The 22,698-nt window shown below is 35.3% G+C and overlaps 2 protein-coding genes across 3 annotated transcripts; both read left to right on the top strand.

Annotated features, from left to right (window-relative positions):
* The first annotated feature begins 22 nt into the window (after positions 1-22).
* Rbp1 (RNA-binding protein 1) lies at positions 23-11,261 on the top strand. Of its 2 annotated transcripts, XR_016303890.1 has the most exons (5): positions 27-840; positions 981-1,190; positions 6,136-6,204; positions 7,401-8,212; positions 9,729-9,868. XR_016303890.1 is itself a non-coding variant. In XM_089643264.1 (4 exons), exons 2-4 carry the CDS (start codon positions 982-984, stop codon positions 9,904-9,906), a joined length of 456 nt encoding a protein of 151 aa, XP_089499390.1. In that variant the 5' UTR covers positions 23-840; position 981; the 3' UTR covers positions 9,907-11,261. The 2 variants fall into 2 exon arrangements, 1 of the variants encoding a protein (XP_089499390.1); XM_089643264.1 differs by lacking the exon at positions 7,401-8,212 and having other exon boundaries at positions 23-840; positions 9,729-11,261.
* Positions 11,262-12,985: 1,724 nt separating this feature from the next.
* On the top strand, positions 12,986-22,320 carry LOC149414929 (uncharacterized). The gene is made up of 7 exons (XM_089643294.1): positions 12,986-13,150; positions 15,713-15,936; positions 16,750-16,912; positions 17,330-17,419; positions 18,618-18,713; positions 20,124-20,604; positions 22,244-22,320. Exons 1-7 carry the CDS (start codon positions 13,074-13,076, stop codon positions 22,301-22,303), a joined length of 1,191 nt encoding a protein of 396 aa, XP_089499420.1. The 5' UTR covers positions 12,986-13,073; the 3' UTR covers positions 22,304-22,320.
* The last annotated feature ends 378 nt before the right edge of the window (positions 22,321-22,698 follow it).

Consider the following 22,698-nt stretch of genomic DNA (forward strand, 5'->3'; position numbering starts at 1 on the left):
AATTCGTTGCTCATCTTCGTATCCGTTTTGACTTGATTAAATTTTGGCCTAGAATTTTCCAAACAAAAGCATACAGTTTATTGTTCTAAATTTGAAATATTTTTCTTGCAAGGCGTTTGGAGATAAGTCGGTAATGGAAAAATAACATAGTTCCTGCATACTTATGCATTGTCGTTTCAAAACCAAACAGCTTATAAACATTAAATTATAAGTTAGAGGCACTATTATAAAAATAAAGTAGAATAACCATTTGAGAAAATATATCAAAGCCCTTTTTTATCAATTTTTAGTGTTTATTTTATGAAAAATGAAGCAGGTACTGGCCGAAAATGCCAAAAAATCTAGCTAATAAAATTTTCGTATGGTTGGCAGAATTGGAAGATGAATAATATCCTGCGGGTGGTCTCATTGGACCGGCCGGAAAAGGTAGCTACTTCCCAACATGGTGCTTAGCAGTGTTGCCAACGTAGGCGATTTATCGCCATTTAGGTTACCCAGAGCGAGAATCGGCGACGAAAAAATTTAAAAGAAGGCGACTGGTCGCTTATTAGGCTACTTCGGAGAAAAGTTAAAGGGAATCAAGCTCACGGAGAATATTTGTGGGGAATATGTGGGCAGAATTTATGCGAGTTCATTAGAATTACTGCAACTGAAATTCGGCTACTTAATGTTTGAAAAACGGCGACATTAGGCCAAGATCCGTTGGCAACACTGTTTACAATACTGGCGCACGGCGTGTGTTCGTGACAGCGCGGCTATTCGCAAATATAGTTTTTTGAAAACTCTAATTTTGCTTAAAATCGTCCAAACAGTTTTAATATCTTCATTCCAAACAGCAAAGTAAGTTTTTTTTTTCCATTTTTAACCGCCATAGCTAGTTTTGTGATGTTTTTTTTTATGGATTATGTGAAATCTACGTTAAAAAATGGCGATTGTGGTAAAATTGAAATCAGGTTCGATAATTGTGTTTTTTTTTGCAGGATGTCAAGATTTCGAGAGTGGGATCTGCACTGCAAGGTGTACGTAGGAAATCTCGGATCTTCTGCTTCAAAATACGAAATCGAGCGTGTTTTCGCTAAGTATGGTCCGATCAAAAATGTGTGGGTTGCAAGAAATCCACCAGGTTTTGCCTTTGTTGAATTTGAGGATACGAGAGACGCAGAAGACTCTGTACGGGGTCTGGATGGCACGTGAGTAACATTGAAAATTACACAATTATAATTTTAGCCAAATAAAAAAACGTGGAGTGGGTTATAGGGCATAATGGTGATTTGCTGGAAAACGGCTTTTACTACCTTTCGTATGTCATTCTCAGACTTCATATTTTTTAATACCAATTAATGGACTATTATTTTTCAGTCTGCCTATTTTTTTTTGTAGTTGTTGTAGGCATTCGACTATAAAAAATAAAAACATTGATACACCATACAACCCACTTTTAAAACTTCGATCCATGATTATCGCATTAAAAACGGTTTTACACAATATTTTTAATTTAAAATATGTATATAATACACACATCTGTAGAAGTACGGCCTCTTATTATCGTTATGATATCTGTGGATATTAACAATTAAATAAATACTTCATCTTGCACCAAATTTTCAACACATTTACACTGTTTCACTTATTACGGGTGAGAAGCCCCCGAGAACGGTAGTGGGACTATACGCTCCTTGTTTTACGGCGTATATATTTCTAAAATGCCATCAAAATGTTTCATTTCTGGGTCTAAAAGTAGAATACCGACTCACTTGAAGCATTGCAATAATTTTAGGAAGCTACAAAAACGCTAAGTACTCACAAATACTCTTTTCACATAAATTTGTCGCATTGTATTTTTTGAACTGTCATATTCTTTGAAACGAATAAAATACAATATTCAATGTGCGTTGTGCGTACCTTTTCCTAACGGTTAGCACGAACGTCACGATGTTGATTTGCGTGCCCTTTATGCAAGTGTGTGTGAGAATTCATTGTCGCTCTGACTCAGTTGTGAGCGCGTTTGGTAATCAAACCAAAAATTACCATCTCACGCCAAATCATTTTTAGTTTGGTAAAATCGGCAATTTTAAGTGATAACATGTCAAGTTTTTCACTATTCCGACCTTACATGGTAAGGCGTATTCATATAAGGAGTAAACAAGTTTATTACCGTTTTTTTTATCTTTAGATTAAACAGACAAAAAAAACTTTATAAGTAAATTTACGATTATATCACCTTTCTGCGTATACACACGTAACCATTCACACTTTGTCAAATCAAAGATATTCTATCTACGTATTGTGTTGTAAAGTTCCAAATAATAAGGGTTTTTTAGGAAACAATTTTTTCCCTACCGAGAAAACACAAGGCCTCTAAGTCTATAATAGCCAGGTAACATTTTAAACACCCAAATGAGGCAAAAATTGTGAGGCGCATATTTATTTATTTATAGCATATGTCGCCGTTCTATTTGTATAAAGAACAGTAACTTTAAATTCAGTAAATTTAAATGATTCACCATTTCATATATTTATTACGCGTCAATACATCTTAAACAATAGGTCGAATCGTGGATTCGTTGAATAATATTTGTATTTAGGTATTATATTTCAACCCATTGACGTAATTTTTTTCAATAGCGTTGGTCGTTAAATGAATATAACTATTATTTCCAACGGCTAGTTATATTTTGATACAGTACTAGTATGCCTTGCACGATACTGCCATGGTTAAAACAGATTATTGTTTAGTTAACACTGAATAATTTAACAAATATATAAATTTAAAAAAAACTTTCTTTTATTTTTCGAGGTCAATATTATTAATATGTATAGATATTCTTTCAAATAGAAAATTTATAAATCTACCAAATAAATCCGCCTTCGATTTTCTCGAAAACGAAAGCTCAAATAAAAAAGATCATAACCCAAAATTGACTTTAAATGAAAGGTAGATTCATTCACAAGTTATACCGTTTATACCACGAGTTTCCGAACACCGTGCAAAACAACCTTTCTTTGTATAGGAAATGTTTCTCAAATGCGATTCGTAAAGCCAAAAGCCGTTCAAATCTAATTAGATTTAACAACAGCAAGTGAATGATAAACATTTATAAAAAATGTCAAAGTAAATGCTTTACCAAAATAGTAGGTTCTGCAAATAAGTCATACCTTTTTACTAAGCTGTTTGTTTTACTTAATATTTCCAATTGCGTACGTGATGATGCGGGACATGATCATGACGCACATTTGACGTTGTATTTTGACAAGTTCATTAATGTACAACTACCGCCCTCTAGCGACAAAAAAATGAAGAGATTTTGACAGTTTGAGAAAATCCGCTGGCATATAACAAGCGCTTAACCCGCGTGTCAAATTTGTCTTTGAAATATGTTACCGACACAACGCGCGTGGTTTCACCGAACTAGGTCCAGTGAACACAGTTGAGATTTACTGCGTTTAGTATCGCACACAAGTTCGTTGGTCAGACAAGCTGTCACCAGTGCCACAACCACGTTGCTCTAGGCTCCTTTTTGTGTTAAAATGCCTTCCTGTGCTTTTGAGAGCTGCACAAATCATTCTCGAGCAAAACCTACCAAATCTGATGGAATTTCTTTCCATTCGTATGTGCTCCAAAATCACTTATTATTTCAATAAATACAATTATTCATATGGATTTTTGTTACAGTTTTGTTTGCCAGTGGACCAAATGTTATCAAAACGACAGGCGTTCATGAAAATATAGCTTTTACAGCCGTACACATTCTTCAGGCAGGCATATTTGGTCTATTCACGCATCGTTATTGGCTATTCGTTATATAACTTTAAATGCAGCATATTCCATCCCTCAGATGTAAATAATTGGCTTATAGTAATTAAGGGTAAACATTTAGAATCGCTGTTCACGCTCAATAAGAAAACATGGCTGAGCTATCAAATTGCATTCAATTTTGAAACTTTGATTGACAAAAAATGGAACTTTAACGCATTATTTTCCACTCCCCTGGATTTAAATATGTAGTTGGTTTTTATTGTAATTAAATCAAATCAAAAGTGTTATTTCAAAATTCTGTCTATTATTGTATATGGCTGAAATCCCATACGTTGAAAGCAAATTTTCATTTTATGTAATTTTCAATACAATATTCATATTAAGGCGATGCACTATGTAGTAATTTAAAATTATGTGGTTTGATCCTGGAAATGTTTCAGATGCTTTAATTAAATACCGCGAATAGAACACATCTTTGCCTTTGAAATAATCCACTATTTTTTAGATAAGTCTTTTTATAAGCCCAGAAAAAATAATGTATAAGGCCTATGAAAACTGCTTTAATGTTCAAAATCTCCTACTTTCGGTTATGATTTTATTTTATAATGTGGCAAATTAAGTTATTTATAAAATGATGGAAAAACATTTAAATATTCATGCCTGAACATTAACAAAATAAAATAAAAGGCACTTTTTGGCCATGTTTTTTTCTTGCATAAATCAAAACAGGTGGATGGTGTGATTTAAGCCTTATCGCCAGCTACGTAAGGTGTGTTATTGATAGCGGCTCGATTCAAAATATTACACGACGTAGTGCATCGCCTTAAGAAACACTAAAAAAATGTATTAGTTTTGGATATTTACCTGATTTTGTTGTATATTTAGATTTTGTTGTATATTTAGATGATTATATATTGTGCACACTCCTTAGATCCATTTCTGATTTACTTAAGAAATGAAAGAGTCATAAGTGTGCTAGAACACGGTACCTCCATACTCAGACCTGTATTCCTCGTCCCAAAGCCCTCGGGCTTTTCTCTGGACGAGGAGTTAATCTGGGAGTGGGGAACAAAACTACGCTTACTTTGTCAATACGTACAAATTATTTTAAAAACACTTGCTTTGATAATTGAGCATTTATTTCAGTCTCCTGTGAAACAAAATAATGCATTTAAATAGCTATTTCATTATAATACTAGCAGACTTGTTAATGTCTTTCTCAGGCGTCTCCGACTTCTTCCACCATCCACTTCTGTCTACCACAATGGTACTGTTAAAAAACTACATTACTTTGACTTGAATTCGCCTCCGTATGTCATTACGGTGCAGAGATAGTACGTTATAAGCATTCCTCATGTGTCTACTATCCAAACACTCCTGGCACTAATAAAAACAAAGTTTGGAATTTTCAGCCATATCGGTGAAGGACTTTTGGAGATTTATGATTTTGAACATTTACATTTTTATTTATATATATTTCTATCATGATTACTTGTTCTTATCTAATTATTACATTCTCCTATTCTCTTCATAAATGCTAATCTTTTTTTAAACATTTTAATCCAAAAATGGGGGTATAAAAACTATTTTTAATTTTATTAAGTAGATAATATTCTACCCCTATAGTTTTGGTCAGAGGCATGTTTTATGAGAAATTAAAAGAAGTAAAAGCAACACGCGCTATTGTTTCTCTATCTGCACAGAAGGACTGAGGCACAGCAATGTGTGGCGGGGTACAGCTAGTCTGTCTATATAAACCAAAATGTAAATGTTCATTTGTTGAAAATCTTAAATCTCCGTAATTTCTTCACCGATTGCTTTGAAATTTTGACACAGCGTTGCATTCGAATACATGTGTTTTTATATACCTATATTATAAAGATAACAGCCCCATCTGTTCAAACACAAACAGATCTTAAATAAAAGAGGCAAAAAACTAACATTAAAAAATGTCATTAATAATTGTAGTGAACAACAAATAGCCGCCTAGTAAACAAAATAGCTATTAAAATGCATTATTTTGTTTCACAGTAGACTGAAATAAATGCTCCTCATTCTAATTGAACTGATACAAAGTGTTTTTTTAAATAATTAGTGTGTATTTATGGAGCTATCAGAAAAGTAAATTTGGTTGAGCGGCTGTTATCAATCTGGTTGGGTTGAATCATGTGGAGGTGCATTGCGTGCGGTTGGACCTGGGTTGAACCGACCAGATGGAGTGGTCTGTAAGACCCATAAGGATGTCCAGCATATCTGGATATTTCTCACCACTTCCTCGGTCTGCTCCTCGGTCTGCTCCAGGGTCACTTCCACTGGGACACCCACACAACACATCATTTCTCTGATGTTCATATAAGTCTTTTTTAATTTATTTTCAGACGGTGTTGTGGAACAAGGATCCGTGTGGAGATGTCTTCAGGAAGAACGAGAAGAGAGGGCAGAAATAGGTATGCATACTTTGCGCTTTCTTTTCCCATCTTATCTTATATCATCTCCCTTTCAATTCAATCTCTAATTTGATAACTGGTATGATATTGGAATGAGTCCATGATAATTTATATACTTTTGATTGTGAGTTCATCTGATGTAAGATTGGTATATGTATGTATTTATCAAATGTTAAGAATTATATGCTCAAACTCCTCGTCTTTTGTATGTTATCGCAAAAGCAGTTTTGTATATAACAAATTTTATTTTTCCACGCCGCATTCATTCAGAAAGCCCCATACTGCCCATCGATGGCAGATTTGTTAAATAAGAATGCAAGAATAAAGCTGGAATCCAAAACACCCGGACTATCGATGTCTGATGTGCTATTTCAATCCAGATACATTTATTTTAACCAAGCTATGCAATTGAATTTGGAATGCTGTGGAATTGAATTTGGAATGCTAAGGATTGAATTTGGAATGCTGTGGTATTGAATTTGGATGTTGTGCAATTGAATTGAATGTGGAATGCTATTGAATTGAATGTGGATGGAACATATTTGTTATCATCATCATCCTCTTAGGCGCTCCCTCATGGGTCAGAAAGGAATCCAATGTAAAGCGGGTGCGTGATATCGAGAATGCTTTGTTGCATTTACTTCTATTGGCACTCGAGCAGTGTTAAGTAATTGCGTTTCATGCTTTCTTACTGCACCTGGTTTATGTCGATTCCCTACCGACCCATGAGGGAGCGGCCTTAATGCCATCATTAGGACCCGGATTACCAGTGGAGAAAATAATTTAATTTTTCCCGGTCGAATCCGCGTTCTAGTCATTATATTAAATTGCTATTTTTTTGGATTTGGGTGATTTATGGATACTGGATTATTGATATAAATGCTATTGGTTTAGAATCTCTATTTTTTACATTCATCATCTGGAACTTGACAATTATGGAAAATATAATTTGAAGAGGTTTAATTATTAAATAAAATAGTAAATTTAATGATCTTGAAAAGTGAAACACGTTGTTTGCAAGTTGATGTTATTGTGATTAATATTAATATCATGTTGGATTAACGATTTAAAAACCAATAGTAATTTGATCATTGGCAATATGCGCAACCGAACACGGGGGATAGAGAGTGGCAGTGTGGCACTGTTGGCAACCACAACAAATTAACTGACGTTGCTGGGTGTTGGGACGTTTTCAGGTGCCACCAACTTCAACAAGCACCATCGTCAACAACCATCACCACCAACAACACAACAACCGTTCCACCACAACACCAACCGGCCCCCACCCAACCATCGCTGGAACCACCCAAGTTCCTCATAGACATCATCTCGCTGATGCGTCAGCTTCTTGGGGCAGTCATCACCTAATTCCCGTTATTATCAACCATACGGATTTTAAACTACTACTACTGCTAATTATTGCAGTTGACCTCATTGTTGTGATGATTGGTTTCATACATAACCGTTGAAAGATAGATTGTTTCTGCACCAAACGATTGAAAGACTGATTGTTTTTGCAAGAAATCATTGAAGACGGATTATTTTCGTACGAAACGATTAAAAGACAAATTGTTTTCTCATAAAACTAACGAAAGACTGATTGTTTTCTTAAAAAAGGAATAAGTCATTGATTTACGCTTTCTTTAAACCCTGTAAATTTTTCAAATGAATAAACATATACATTTGTTCTGTTTAACCAAGTAAAAGTCTCACTTTAAAATCATTAGAAAATTACTTCATTTCATGTTGGAGTGTTGATAACATTTGATATGAATTGCACAACACTTTTCACACTTCTGTGTTGCCACATTGCGGTGGAGAAAATTCATCAATTTAAAATAAAAAGAGCCGCAGGCTGTCGAGCGCGCGCGACTACTAGCCAAGTCAACTGGCTGGTCAACTACCAACCGCCACCCCCCACCGAAGGCCGCCCCACGCTCCAATCACCACCCCAACCACCCTTTATTCTTCCCCGACGACAGCACATCACTACGAGACGTGTGCCTTGGTACTTAATCTCATAATATTATTCATTGTTATTTTTTATAATATGTTATAACAATCTAAAAGAAACCCTATTCTTAAACGTAGGAATAATTTGTGTGTTGTTTTAAAATTATGTTTTTAAAATATTAATTTATATGCAATTCAGATCAAGAAAAAAATAGCTTATCACTATGAAATGTTTTGATTCTATAAGATTTGTCTTTGGTTCGAATCCTTGCTTTCGGCAGTGTTAACGACAAGTTGGGATTTTCTTCAGGTATTTATCCCTGGTTAGCCCTGGTCATGGATGACAAAGCATAGGTGATAAACGTAATTGCAAATAATATATATATATGTATCAATTATTCCGCATTCATTTAGAAAGCCACAAACTGCCCATTGATGGCAGATTTGTTAAATAAGAATGCAAGAACAAAGCTGGAATCCAAAACACCCGGTCAATCAATGTCCGATGTGCTATTTCAATCCAGATACAGAATTCCTTTGCTATAAAAAATTAAAAATTCATAGTTATTTGTAACTGAGAAGCCTCTTAGAATCTTATTAACATTTGAAATGCCGAACACCCTCAACCTGATGTCTCTGTAATGTGCCGAGAACTGAAAGTATTGTTTCAGATTACCGATTGAATATGCCGGCTTTCGATAATAGTTTCCTTCTATTTGAGTATGGCAAGACTCGATGTAACTGCTTTTTACAGACATTTGCAAACAGCAAACCCCCTAGAGTCATTTTGGGAGATATTTCTCTCCATCTGACACGGAATCATAAGTTATGTTATCTCACTTTGTATTACTGTAAGATATATGATTTGAACAGTGTTAGAAAGAGAGAACATTACGCTTTGTATTTGCATTCAAAAGTTTACCACAGATGCTCCCGAAAAAATTGAAATAATCTATTAATAAAAACATTTGGAAAATATTTATTCAAGGTTTGCAAATTTCAATATTTTTTATAAAACGAAAGAAAAATGAAGTGACAGATTTCGACTTTTATAATAGTACCTTTGTCTAATTGAATATGTTTTTTAGTTTGGTGCAAAGTGGTAATTATCAGTAAGCTTTTATCTATGTTTGCGTTCAAAATTTTAATATTTTTGATTGCATAGGTTGATTTATAATACTAAAATCTGATATTATTTTGTCAGGGCGAAACTGAGCCTGCATCAATGCAAAAAAACCTAAATCTCAGCCTGCCAACAAGCAAGGACTTTGTCTTCAGACTTTCTTATCCGATCGATGAGTATTATTATTTTAATGATTGTACAGTTTAGGATTGTTGCAAATGGAAGTGGCGCCCTCTGTTAATTTCAAAAAGAACTGTTAATGTTTTCAAACAGCAAATGGCGTTAGCAGGTTTTTATCTGCTAGTTTTCTATTATTTATTTATTGATTTCTGTATGTAACTTTGTTTGATGTGCAACCTTCATTTAACTAACAGAAGCACAGATGTCACCATTCGATAGGTCAAAGTCATAGATATCGTAAATATTAACATTTAATTGTCCCGTTTAGATCGAGAAGTCGCAGCCGCAGCGGAAGCCCCCGCCGTCGCTCCTACTCCCGGGGGCGCCACTCGCCGCGCTACTCATCGCGGCGCTCGCCCAGCCGCAGCCGCTCCCGGTCCCGGTCCTTCTCTCCGCTCCCCCGAGGAAGGAGGTCCTACTCCAGGGATAGCCGCCCGAGATATTAGAGGCTGCGGAACTGCTACAAAGATTGGATCTCGGAACGGGGGATTGACGAATAATACCTTAACTTGACATTTTTCAAGACTCTAAAAATATTACTGACGTTACCAATTGAAGATCTTGGGGAGAAAACCCAAGTTTTTAGAAACTAAGTAAAGGTTAATCACTAAGCAGATATTGTAATCATGGATAATAGAAAAAAAGAAGATATGCCATGCTACGACGAGCTATCAAAGCGGCTACGCAATGAAAGTTGTTTGGTGTAGTATGAGTGAATGATATAGGCGACATGCGCTGTGCCTGCGGTTTCATACCCATTCATGACCCATCTCCTTTGTTTCTATTATCTATGCTTAGCACCCACAAGTACACAGTACCCTCTATATCATACGACTTCACGGTATTGTTTGTTGATCCCCGGAACGTAAAAATGTGTGATACGATGTGAGGTGTTGTAATTTTACAATCACCACCATAATTTAATAAAGTAAATTTATTATTATTTATGTTTAAAAATTGCTGAAGGATTCCCTTACAGCCGGTTTTTCAGTGTACTCGAGAATGTCACAAGTCAGATTGGTCAAACTACTTGACAAAGGTTAAGTGCGCCCTTAAGGTGGTTTTTCACTAAATCGGCGCTACAGAAATCATCCAAATATTATTGTTATCATACATTAACGCTCAACACTCAAAAATGCACAGTTTATAGCAGTCTCGAATATAAACGGGTTGTTAAGAAAATGTATAACGTGGTTTCCAGTGATCAAAAGTTCTCAGAGCGCCGTCTATGAATTGGTAGATTATAGTGAACGTTACGTTTAGCCTTGAGGCCATTTTTGAGTGCTGGTCCTAAAGCTGAGCTTAAGAAGCAACTGAAATACCGGCCATAATTGATTTCAATTTTGGAAAATAGTCTTCAATACATATTTTTGTATTTAAATTAATATTAAAGGTTGGTTTACGCCTTGTGAACAAATTCGTATAAATTTGTCATTGGATTAAATTATTATTTTGTATTAAACTTAACTTTATTTTTACAAAAGACATAATGTTTATAAAAAGTAACCTTGTTTGTAAAACGATTTAAAAACTTGAAATTGCCATATGTATAAAAAATTATTGTACATAGCTTTTGTCGAATACGATTTCACATTTTGAAAATTGGAACTGATGAAGTAATGTTAATGCTTTGAGAAATTCATATCCAGACAAGCGATGAAATACCTACCTACGATAAATTTTAGGAGACAAAATTATTATTTGAAATTTAAAAACTAAATGTATTAATTTAAAAAAAAATGTAATGTTGCTAGGTTACAAGAAAATTGGGTATATTGTTTAATGTTTGTGTATCGGTAAAGCTTACTTATGTTTATTAAATAAAAATTTGTAAAAAGTAAAATGGTGTTTCAAAATATTTTTATTTATTTTACCTTTGACATGTCAAGAAGCAATACCATTTTTTCGCCAATTATTCTTACGATTTTTTACACATTTAATGTTTTCATGAAGTCATTATCAAAATGTTAATTTTATAAAACACATTTTATCAACGAACACTTCCGGAGAAGACTTGGGTTATGCCGATTTACATTACTCTATATGTTTCTTTCGGTTCGCCGGACTCACTGGATCTGGTGGAACGCCGCGGAGTTGGGAACGATAAGAGTCAGGAAAGTTATCAGATTTACTCACCGACGAGGAATCGGAATCGATCCAGGTTAAGGGGAGGTATTTTAGATTCACCCACGGCTCGAAACGAGTGAATCTGAATGAGTTAAATGCCTTTGGAATCAGATTCAGACTGACACACTTCTATTTGGTTCCCGCTGCGTAGGGTAATGTCTATCTCCTCAGCTTTGGTAATAGCGTGAGCGAGTTAGATGGCACGACTCACCCAAAATATTGGCCCATGATAAACCTGGGTTAAACTATTCTTTCAGTGTATTGCCTAATAATACTGATATATTAGTCTGCTGGTATTACAATATTTTCACAGATATACGGATAATATACAGATACGCTGGTAGCATTCAATGGCGTCATTTGATGCATTGTACTATACATAATTATTGGAAGAGTGCAATATCAAACACAAAGCTCAGAGTGCAAACACCAATATAGCGATGGGTCATGACCAGAGATGTAGTTTATTTCAAATAAATCCATTTCAAATGGAAATGCAAAATGGGTATTTTGCATTTTAAATGCCTTTCTAAAAACCATTTTGCATTTTAAATGCTTTTCTCAATGCATTTTCCATTTTAAATTCTTTTTTGCAACATTCTTCCTACTATCTCCACTCATCTTTTTTTCATAAGCCCCAAATATCATTCGGTCCTCAACCTCGCTATGAGAGATAATTAACATTTGTCAAGTTGCTCCCTGGTAGGAGCCCTGGCAATTGAGTGATACCATTACAAAAAATACTGAACATGGGGCCCATGACGCTGTAATATTAAATGTTAGATAGCAGTTTCTATGTTTTTACGTTGGCAACATTTGTCCCGCGCAAATTTTTTGTGGTTCATAATCCGTAGTCGTGGCATTTTTTGATTAACCATCATGTAATATGTTTGTTCTACATTGATGTCCATTATTAAATGACAAAACTGTTTAAAAACTCTATAATTACTTTAATTGTTTGACCTGAGAAACCATTTTGCATTTTCAATGCATTTTGAAAATAGGTATTTTGCATTTTCAAATGGAAAAGTTTTGACCCATTTCCATTTTGCATTTCAAATGGTTTTGGGTACCCATTTTGCACATCTCTGGTCATGACTTATTTTATTAATAGTGGGAGCCACGATACCAGCTCAATATTTTCTTAATATCTCCTGATGAAAAAGAGTAACCGTTCAATTGAGCCATGGTTACGGTGAATATGTAGGTTGGTACCTACCATATGAATATGTAGATAGGTACCTTTTTTATCCAGTTCCAAAAAGAACCGGTTTCACGGAAAAATTATCGGGCGTTCCAGCAATCGCAGTCGCCGAGACTCGATACAGAAATAACGACCATCTCTAGTTAGTTGTCAGAGGTTGGTATATCTATTATCTATGGTTGTCAGTTGTCAGTGTCAGTTAATATTTGACGTTTGAGATCATTTGGGTTCTGTTGTCAAAAACTACCTTGTTTTTATTGATTTCCATATATAAATAGCTGAATGAAGATGGTCGTTTCATGTTGCTGTCATGGATGTGAAAATACGTTTGTAGCAGGAAAATTTATGGATTTTTTCGGGTAAGTTTACGTACAAAATAACACTTTAAACAACAAACTAGTTCCGAAATGTCTGACCTTCTAAACAAACATTTAAAAATTATACTATACAACTATTTAAACTTAGACTAAACTCGTATTAGGCTTATACAGCCATCATATGATAAAACTCCCTAATCGCCGCGCTTAATAGGTACAGATTATGGAAATTACACCTCATTTCAACTCAATTACTACAAGAAACAACGGTTTGCTTCGGGATAGATTAGGGTTGCCAGATGTCCGGTTTTGGACAGTACGGTTCTTTGAACGGCTCTCCGGTCTAGAAAATTTTGGAAAACCGGACAGTAGAATGTCCGTTTTTTTTTAAAATACGCGATATATATACCTCATTCACGAGAAAACGCTCTTAACATTTACCAAAGCCTATATTGAAAATTGTTACCCTTTTGAAAACAATACCTAGAAAACTTTCAGTTGCTTGGATATTTAACGTGGAAGATTTTATGCTAGATTAACTAATTGAATTATGGTCATTGTCCCCATGGAAGTAGCAAATTCCTCCTGAAAATCTTTACGAGGAACTGCCTGCACTTCAAAGTATTTTTCTTTCACTTGAAGGAACATCCATTAATATGTGGTGTAGGTTTTTCAACTATGAATCGGCACCAAATCTGTTGAAAATGGTACAATATGTGTGCAGTGTTCCCGTCTCCAATGCCTACGTAGAAAGAGTTTTTAGTGTAATGGGTAATGTATGCACTGACGAAAGAAATCTACTAGGTGTGAATACCGTAAAAACCGAATTATGTGTTTTCTTCAATTTAAATGTCAGTTGCACTGAATTTAAAGATACAATTTCAGGCAATAAACGATTATTAAAAGCAGTAGCATCTAGTGCCACATATGTTAAAAAGTGATGTTTTGTTTACCAATAGTAATAATAAATATATGTTTTAATGTTTACTAATAATAATAAGTGTTTCATTGTGTTCATCCTTAGTAATTTTCGGAAATTCTGTTTGATCTGGCCAAAATCAAAGGGGTTTATGATATGATATTTTGCTTAAGGCGATGCAATACGTCGTGTAATATTTTAAATTGAGCCGCTATCAATAACAACCCTTACGTAGATGGCGATAAGGTTTAAATTACCGCTTAACACCATCCGCCTGTTTTGATTTATGCAAGAAAAAAACATGGCTAAAAAGTGCCTTTTATTTTATTTTGTGGATGTTCAGGCATAAATATTTAATTTTTTTTCGATCATTGATAAATAACTTAATTTGCCACATTATACAATAAAATCATAACTGAAAATGGGTTCGTAAGTAGGAGATTTTGAACTTTAAAGCAGTTTTCATAGGCCTTTACATTATTTTTTTCTGAGCTTATAAAAAGACTTATCTAAAAAATACTCAATCATTTCAAAGGCCAAGATGTATTCTACTCGTAGTATTTAATTAAAGCATCTGAAACATTTCTAGGCGACCAAATTTTCAATCCAAAAACACATGATTTTGCATTACTACGTATGGCATCGCCTTAAAGAAGTATTATAATTCCGTATTTATTCAATCAAAGTTAAAAATTTACCTTATAAAACCATCCATTTGCCGGCATTTTGTCCATTTTTAGTATTGAGAGCTACACTTGCGAAAGTTTTATTTCAATCTAAATTACTTAATTAACCCAAACTAAAAACTTAAGCACCTATTGTTAAAACAAAGTATATAATTTCCATAATCTGTGCCTAAAAGTGCGGCGGTTGGGGAAATAATTACCTTTGCTTATCAGATTTTGTTCTTAGAGCCATCATCCTATTCACTCTAGATTATCTAACACGTTTTTTTGGTAAAGTTGCCGAATTTCGCTGCACGCTTAGAATGCAAAATTTTTGAAAAAAACATTCAGTTTCAACTTAAATTACTACAAGAAACAACTATTTTTGTCGAAGGAGATGGTAAAAGATGCATTAAAGTTCCATTTTTAAATTACATTAATTTCAGTTTTTGTTTTTGTCATGAATTAATGCAAATCTTGGAAGCGAAAATTAACCCACTTTCTGACATCCGATCGAGCTGAAACTAGGCAGATAGACTCGTTATCCATGACAATACGTTCTATCAAATTTTGGGGGCAATCGTGTACACACAAGCCGACATATACGCATTTCTCTGAAATCGGATAACATTACAGCAGTTAATATACAAAATAAATGTCGGTCCTACCTGATCGGAATTTGGCGAGGTTGGTAGAGATGTTGACTCCAGTTCCTGGGTAGGAAGGTTCAATCCTCAGTGAAACAGACAAATTTTGAACAGTAAGACATTTTCAAATAGTAAAAACCTTGATTTTCACTGGTTGATTTTTTCGCAATCAAAGTTAAGTTAAAGGGTTGAGAAATATGCATAAATTTACTATTAAAATATCCCAAACTATGAACCTAATAATTTTTTTTTTCATCTCCCCCTGACTTAAATTGTTATTTCCAGTAGTAATTAAGTTGAATTATCTTTAAAAAAATGCGTGCATGCAGAGGAATTCAGCAACTTTACCTATTTTAAAAAACTTTGTTTCTAGATTTCCGAGGGATAAAAAGAAAAAAAATCTATGGCTCAAAAACATAGGAATGAAAGGTTTTGTGCCAACCAAAGATTCTAGAATTTGCATAAATCATTTCACACCTGATAGCTACGTCTTCCACGGAGTTCTAAGAAGAATGTTCCTGAACAAAGATGCCGTACCGACCATTTTTAATTTAAGTAATAAAGGAGGGAAGAAACTACAGCCAAAACGTAGAAAAAGTAAGTTTTTCTGTGACAAAATGTACAATTAAGTAACCACTCAAACGATTTTGGGCATATTATGACGTTTGCAAACATTTTCTAAGGGGTTCAAATATAGTTTCCCTTTGATAAAATATTCTTCCACACAAAATACAAGAATTTGAAGATGGGGAATATGCGGTGCACATTTTTAAATGCATATACATATAGTTGCGATCCTTACAACGCGATTGTAGTAAAATTATCTGACAGTAATGCCTTTTCCGCCATTCAAGTAGAACTGGTGTCAAAGGTAGAACTACTCTTCTCACCGGAAGTGTGTTAATATCAATAATATACATAGTTTTGATGCTAATTACTATTTATTTAATATAACGATACAGGAGTAATTGCTAAGGCACTAAGACGGCACCCTATTCGGCCGTTGAAATGCTTCTGATCGCTAGCGGCCGGCGACTGCTCGTCCGCCTAGCATTCGGAAGGTACTCGGTAAAGACTAGCGAAATGCTCGAATACTACAATTCTTTATTCTAAATACGTTTAACTCACTTTATGCGGACATTTTCCTTTGGTCAGAGCAACGCATGCCACTGCAGTATACCCATATATCTATTGATTCAGTGATCTTATAGATCATGCAACTATTAACGCTTCCTGGGTGACCAAGCATTGTATGATATCAGCTTCAGTCAAGGATTCAATCAACAAATAAGATTATCCCAAAATACATTCTCCAGGGAAGCGATGAATGACATATAATAAATAGATTTAAAAAAAAAAGAAATTGTTTAAATTATACAATAATTCATTTAATTTAATGATGTTTCTCAGGATCCTTTGCATGTGTTGATGTCAATGAAGAAACACCTCCACACAAGAAACGGGAAGAGGAATTTAAACCAATTGCCAAAAAAGGAAAAACTGTGGAAGAACCCTTAACAAATATAAAAAAGACAAACATTGAATCAACAAAGAAACGAGGCAGACCACGAAAGTAAGAAATCATATTTAAACTTTTTTTTTAACTTAATTCCGGTACCCATCCACTTTAATTATTTTATTAAATTATCCTCTCCCTGTTAACCTTTATGTACCGGAAGTTAAAAATTGTGCGTCACCCAAAGGGGGGTCACAAGGAGCCCCCATATATAGCGGAGCGATTGTGTCTCTTATTATTTATTTTGTCGATTCCAGTAACACTTGGATATTTTATATTATATATTCTTATTATATTCTTGGCCTGAAATATCAATACAAATTGAAAATATCTCCCGAGTAAAAATAAATGCCACCAACGGGAATTGAACCCGTACCTTCTGATCTCCGGTCAGGTGCTCTGTCTTTTAATATCTTGTTTTAAACCATCGATAAATTTTGTTTTAATTTGGTTTTTTTTAAATGAATTTTATAGAAATGCCGGAAAGATAGAACCATCGATTGAAGTGGCGAAAGTTTGTGTGGATGAAAATAAAGAGGAGGAACCCTATGTTTTCGATAAAACGTGAGTATTTTTTACAATTCTAAATTATGAGACGTACTCCCATAAAGTTGTTCCACAGAGAGATTGCATGTGAAATCATCGTTCTTTTTAAAAAATTAAAACGGAGACAGTATAGGATAGTTCCTGTGAGCACTCGGGCCATGAGTCCATTGTGCTACTTTCCATTTCTCCTCATACCTTTGAGTTTGTTTCCACATCCCGTGAGGGTCCCTGTCTTTTTTTTTCAAATATTTTTTGTGTGAAACCGCACAAGAGTCCCAACATCGAATCACTAGTGATTCGATGAGTACGGATTGTAAACGAATGGGGCGATAATTGGTTATATCAGTGTCGGCCCACATTTTTGAAGATTGGTAATGAAGCTTGATTTCCAGCGGTTTGGAAAATATCCAAAGGACAAGAGATGGTTGGACAGTAATGTACATATGTGGTTTAGATATTGCCAGCAGATTTGTCAGTGTCTAAGGAAAGTAATTTCTTTATGCAATATTTTTTGTGTGATATATGGCAATTTGATGTATAGTCTTACTAAATATGTATTCGGGTATTTTGTCATTAAGTTTCTTCATATGCATTTTTGAAGAAGTGCAAAAATAGATTTACAATGTCCTGTATATTGTTTGAACTTATTTCATTTATGTTCATTACTAGCTGACGTCTACCCGTCGTTGCTGGGGATTATCCTTAGGACATAGACATATAACGTCTGGGACTTTTCTGTAGGCCTTTTTAAGATATACAATTCCGTAGTACATTATTGTGATGTATCTAGAAGAACTAAGCGCACGAACAGACAGACGCGGATATCGACTTTATTTTATACCATTTAAAGATTTGCGAGTAGTCTGTGATTTCATTGTTCATTTTTTAAAGAAGTTTCCAGTGGCTTTTGGATTTAAAAACTGTGTCATCGATAGAAGTTATGTTAACTTTGTAGCGATGATGACTATTCTGGGTGACAAATCAATGTATTTTATCGTTATGTCTGTTTCTCCGTTAGCTTTTTGTTTTTTGATTGTCGATTAATCTCCAATATTGTTGATAAATTACTTTTATGGTGTCTATATTAGTTTTCATGCTAGGGCCCGAGACTGTATTTAAAATTTATATTTCGTAACATATTAAGTAATTACTTTTGCCCTTGTTTAGTTAAGATGAAATGATTGTTGTAAATAAAAACAATTTGTTGTTTTTTTAGGGCTTTTGTATTACAGCACATGGGACCGTCGTATTTACCCCGAGTCAAACGCCCCAAACCTCCAAAAGTCTCCCTAGGAAAGGTTAAAAGATATCGGTAAGTTTCAACAGTACATTTTAACTCCACACAGGAGGCCCAGAGGAAAATAATTTCCCTTTTTTAGTTAAATAGACGGCCTCCATAGTCGAGAGGTAAGGCTCTCACTAGCAATTCCATGGTTGCAAGTTCAAATCTCGACGTGCTTAAGTAAATTTTATTTGATGAATTTGTATTATTTCACAATTTATTCATTTAAAATAGTATAAGGTTTTAGTATCGCCCTGGTGTAATACCACCATTCAGAATTGAAATGGTGCTTGAAATGGCTTGTTTGGTGACCAGATCTGCTGGCGTCCCACAGGGATCGGTTCTGTCTCTGACTTTGTTTTTGTTGCACATCAATGACCTTTTGACATGTGCACCGATTCATTGTTACGCGGATGACAGTACAGTTCATGATAGCTTTTTGTTTGACAAGCCCCCAAAGGGCACACAAACTCCAACGGCTCGGAGGGATTTGAAGTAGAGAATGGACGGTTATCTCGAGAGTATTTCCTCCTGGGGTAAAAATAATCTCGTCGAATTTAATGTTTCAAAGACCCAATCCTGTCTGATTACGTCTAAAAGGGATCGAAATGATAATCTAGTCTCCTTCAACGGAAGCAATCTTCCGAACAGGCCTTCCATTGATATGCTTGGTGTAACTATAAGTGACCAGCTCAGGTACGGGGGCTCCATCGAAGCCAGAGTAAAGCTGGCCTCTCAGAAGCTGGGCGTACTGTACAGGGCCCGCAGATACTTTAATAGTACACAACTGCTGACCCTGTACAAATCGCAAGTGCGCCCTACTGTCGAATTTGGCAGCCATCTCTGGTCCGGAGCCCCTAAATACCTGAAAAAAACCCTTGACTCTGTGCAAAAACGGGAGATTCCCCAATCTTAACAAACGGACTGCAATCTTTAGAGCACAGGCGTCAGGTAGGTATGCTGTCCTTGTTCTATCGGTATTACAATGGAAGATGCTCTGAGGAACTAGCGTCATTGATCCCTTCGGCACCGGTGCGTAGTCGGGATACACGCCAAACGAGCACCCAACATTTGTACACGGTTGACATTTGTCACATGAGAACGGGTCGCTTCTACGATTCGTTCTTAAGTTCAACAGCTCGGCTGTGGAACGAACTGCCGGCCTCTGTGTTTCCTCCCTCCTACAACATGGGAATCTTCAAGACCCATGTCCACTCCTTCCTCTCCACAAAAAGACCCTCCACACAGCATCCCCAAAGATGACATAGGCCCTGAGGGAAATTATTTTCTTCAGGGCCTCCTGTGTGGAGTTAATATAAAAAAAAAATATATATATATATATTTGTTTGCAAAACCGAATAAATTGAGGGATTAAGAGTGTTTCTAAATAGTAAATATTTAGCCTAATATATATATATGCCAGTTTTCTTTTGTTTGTAGATATGTATTAGATTTCACCGCAGATGAAATGCAAAATCCAGAGAAAGCCGTAAGGATGCTGCGAATGGCCCAAAGGAAGGTGCAAAATCAGAAAGCTGAGATTAAAGTCATCAACGAAGAAGCGTCGATGCTGGCCACCAAGCGAACTTCCCTGCAGAAACTCCTTCATTTACTCGTCAAAGTAAACGGTGAAACAAATCAAAAAGCCGAACAAATTGAAGATTTGAATTTTGGAGAACGGACGATCTGCGATTCTGATGTTGAGTTGGACGGACAAATTGAAAGTGACGATTGTGATATAGATCAAATGAGTTGGAATGACGAAGGTTCCAGCAAAGATTTTGATTTTGAACATAACGAGAATGATCACTTTATGTTTGAAGACGGAGGGAGTGACAGTGGTGAGGGGGCGCAGAGTGATAAACTTAGTTACCTAGATGTTGTTGGTTCGGATCTGAAAAGAAATTTGGAAACCTTAGAGGTAATATTTTAATTCTATCTAACCACTGAACTAGAAGTGTGTCGTTCTGGCAGGAAAGAATCTAATGAATGACATAATACAGGGTTTTCCAATAAGAGGTGTTATTTTGAATAGCCCGCTATTTCGGTAGATGTTACTTTTAAAGCTGTCATTTTTTGACATTTGACAAGTAGAAACTACGCCATTAATAAAAATGGAATGATACACGCTTCAACAATGCATTAAAATTATTAAAATTCACTTGAGTGAATCAAATGCAAATCATCTTGAGTGATGAGGCTCATTTCGACCTCGGTGGCTTCGTCAACAAGCAAAATTGTTGCATCTGGGGCTCGGAAAACCCAAGAGTTATTGTTGAAAAGCCTCTCTATCCTCAACGTGTGACTGTTTGGTGCGGATTATGGTCCGGCGGAGTCATTGGACCTTACTTTTTCGAAAATGAGGCTGGAGCAACAGTAACGGTGAATGGATTGCGCTATCGAGAGATGATTAATGATTTTTTATGGCCGGAATTGGATGGTATTGATCTGGACAACGTTTACTTTCAACAAGACGGCGCTACGTGCAACACAAGCAACGAAACCATTGATCTTTTACGATTGAATATCAAAATAACACCTCTTATTGGAAAACCCTGTAGTTCCCAGGGCGGCGGTACGCCTTCGAAATGCTGCCCTTTTGCTTATGATGGCAGTGGACGGTAGGAATCTTTCTTTGAACTTAACCTTAGAAGCAGTGGTATTTATCATGACCCTGCAGTAGTTCTCTGCAATATCAGTAGCTCTGAAATAATGCCATCTGTGTTTAGCATAGCTAACTACATATCTCTAAATAGTATAAAATAAAGTCCTTATCCGCTTTGTTTGTGTGCTTAGTTCTTCTAAACTACGCAACGGATTTTGATAGGATTTTCACTATCATTTAAAAAATTTCTTCCGGTAGGTTTACATATATAATACATGCATATTATATTTATAGAGAGTAGAGAAAAATCGATGTTTTGTACAGAATTATGGTTCCATGATAACTCAAAATGACAACTATAAAAAGTGCTATGTATAAAGTTATGAAAAGTGATGAAACAAAAACTACGTTAATCACTTTTCATAACTTTATAGCACTTTTTACTGATGTGTTGAATTGTCATTTTGATGAGTTTCCGGTCACCCAGAATTATATATCTTGAGAGGGCCTACAGAAAAGTCTATCACCTAAGGATAACGCCCAGCAACGTCAGCTAGTTATTCTAATATGTCAAAATCTTGAAATTCAAATGGGATACACAATGTCAGGCAAATATAAGAGAGACAGAGCACGGGGTAAATCAAAACCTGGATCACAAGGCTGGGACACTAAATCAAATCGGTCTTAAAAGTTGTATGAGAACCTCCAATGGGACTTCTGATTGCCGTGGGCGCTTTCTTCACATTTTAAAATGTTTTTTTTTCGCGATCAACAAATATTTCAGAATGCAATACCTATAAATTTTTGTATGAAAGCAGCCTAGCTTGTATTACCAGAAAATAGGATTGACCTAGCTCCTTAGGATGATAACAATATCTTATTTTTTTCAAAATTGTTTTGCTGCTTTCTGCACAACTGCCTTCAATTATGTCTAACATTATTTTATTTGTTTCAGGATGACCACTACTATATTATACAAATAACAGACAAGGACGACGGCGAACTAATTAATTAAACGGTGAATTAGTTAACTTATAAATCAAATACAAAATATATATATATAAAAAAATAATATGTCTTTGTTTGTCCTGTACGCCTTCCTACACCATTCATTCGATTGCGATGAAAATTTCAAAGTTTGTTCTTATTAGTGCCAGGAGTGTTTAGAGAGTGAATGGTAGAAGTTGGGGACGTCCGATGAAGACTTAACTCATTATCTGTCATCTCTATAATTAGGACTGAATAATATCTCAGATCGCATGCAAAGTTCCACCGAAAGCACCTGCAGATTGGTATAATTGCAAAGCATTATTTTGTACATGTGACATTCAATAAACCATAAGAACTGTCAAGGATTGATCTCTGAGAAAATATAATTAAAATTTACGATGTCCAGTAACATCAAGCTAG

This window comes from Hesperophylax consimilis, chromosome 19 (assembly GCF_061612785.1).
Source record: "Hesperophylax consimilis isolate HC1 chromosome 19, BYU_Hcon_1.0, whole genome shotgun sequence".
Lineage (NCBI taxonomy): Eukaryota > Metazoa > Arthropoda > Insecta > Trichoptera > Limnephilidae > Hesperophylax > Hesperophylax consimilis.

Excerpts from the sequence above, each read along its gene's own strand:
- Rbp1 (XM_089643264.1), top strand. The coding sequence starts at position 982 with ATGTCAAGATTTCGAGAGTGGGATCTGCACTGCAAGGTGTACGTAGGA. Across the intron at positions 1,191-6,135 it reads GTACGGGGTCTGGATGGCAC|ACGGTGTTGTGGAACAAGGA; the intron begins GTGAGTAACATT and ends ATTTATTTTCAG. Across the intron at positions 6,205-9,728 it reads AGAAGAGAGGGCAGAAATAG|ATCGAGAAGTCGCAGCCGCA; the intron begins GTATGCATACTT and ends TGTCCCGTTTAG.
- LOC149414929 (XM_089643294.1), top strand. The coding sequence starts at position 13,074 with ATGAAGATGGTCGTTTCATGTTGCTGTCATGGATGTGAAAATACGTTT. Across the intron at positions 16,913-17,329 it reads AAACGAGGCAGACCACGAAA|AAATGCCGGAAAGATAGAAC; the intron begins GTAAGAAATCAT and ends TGAATTTTATAG. Across the intron at positions 17,420-18,617 it reads CCCTATGTTTTCGATAAAAC|GGCTTTTGTATTACAGCACA; the intron begins GTGAGTATTTTT and ends TTGTTTTTTTAG.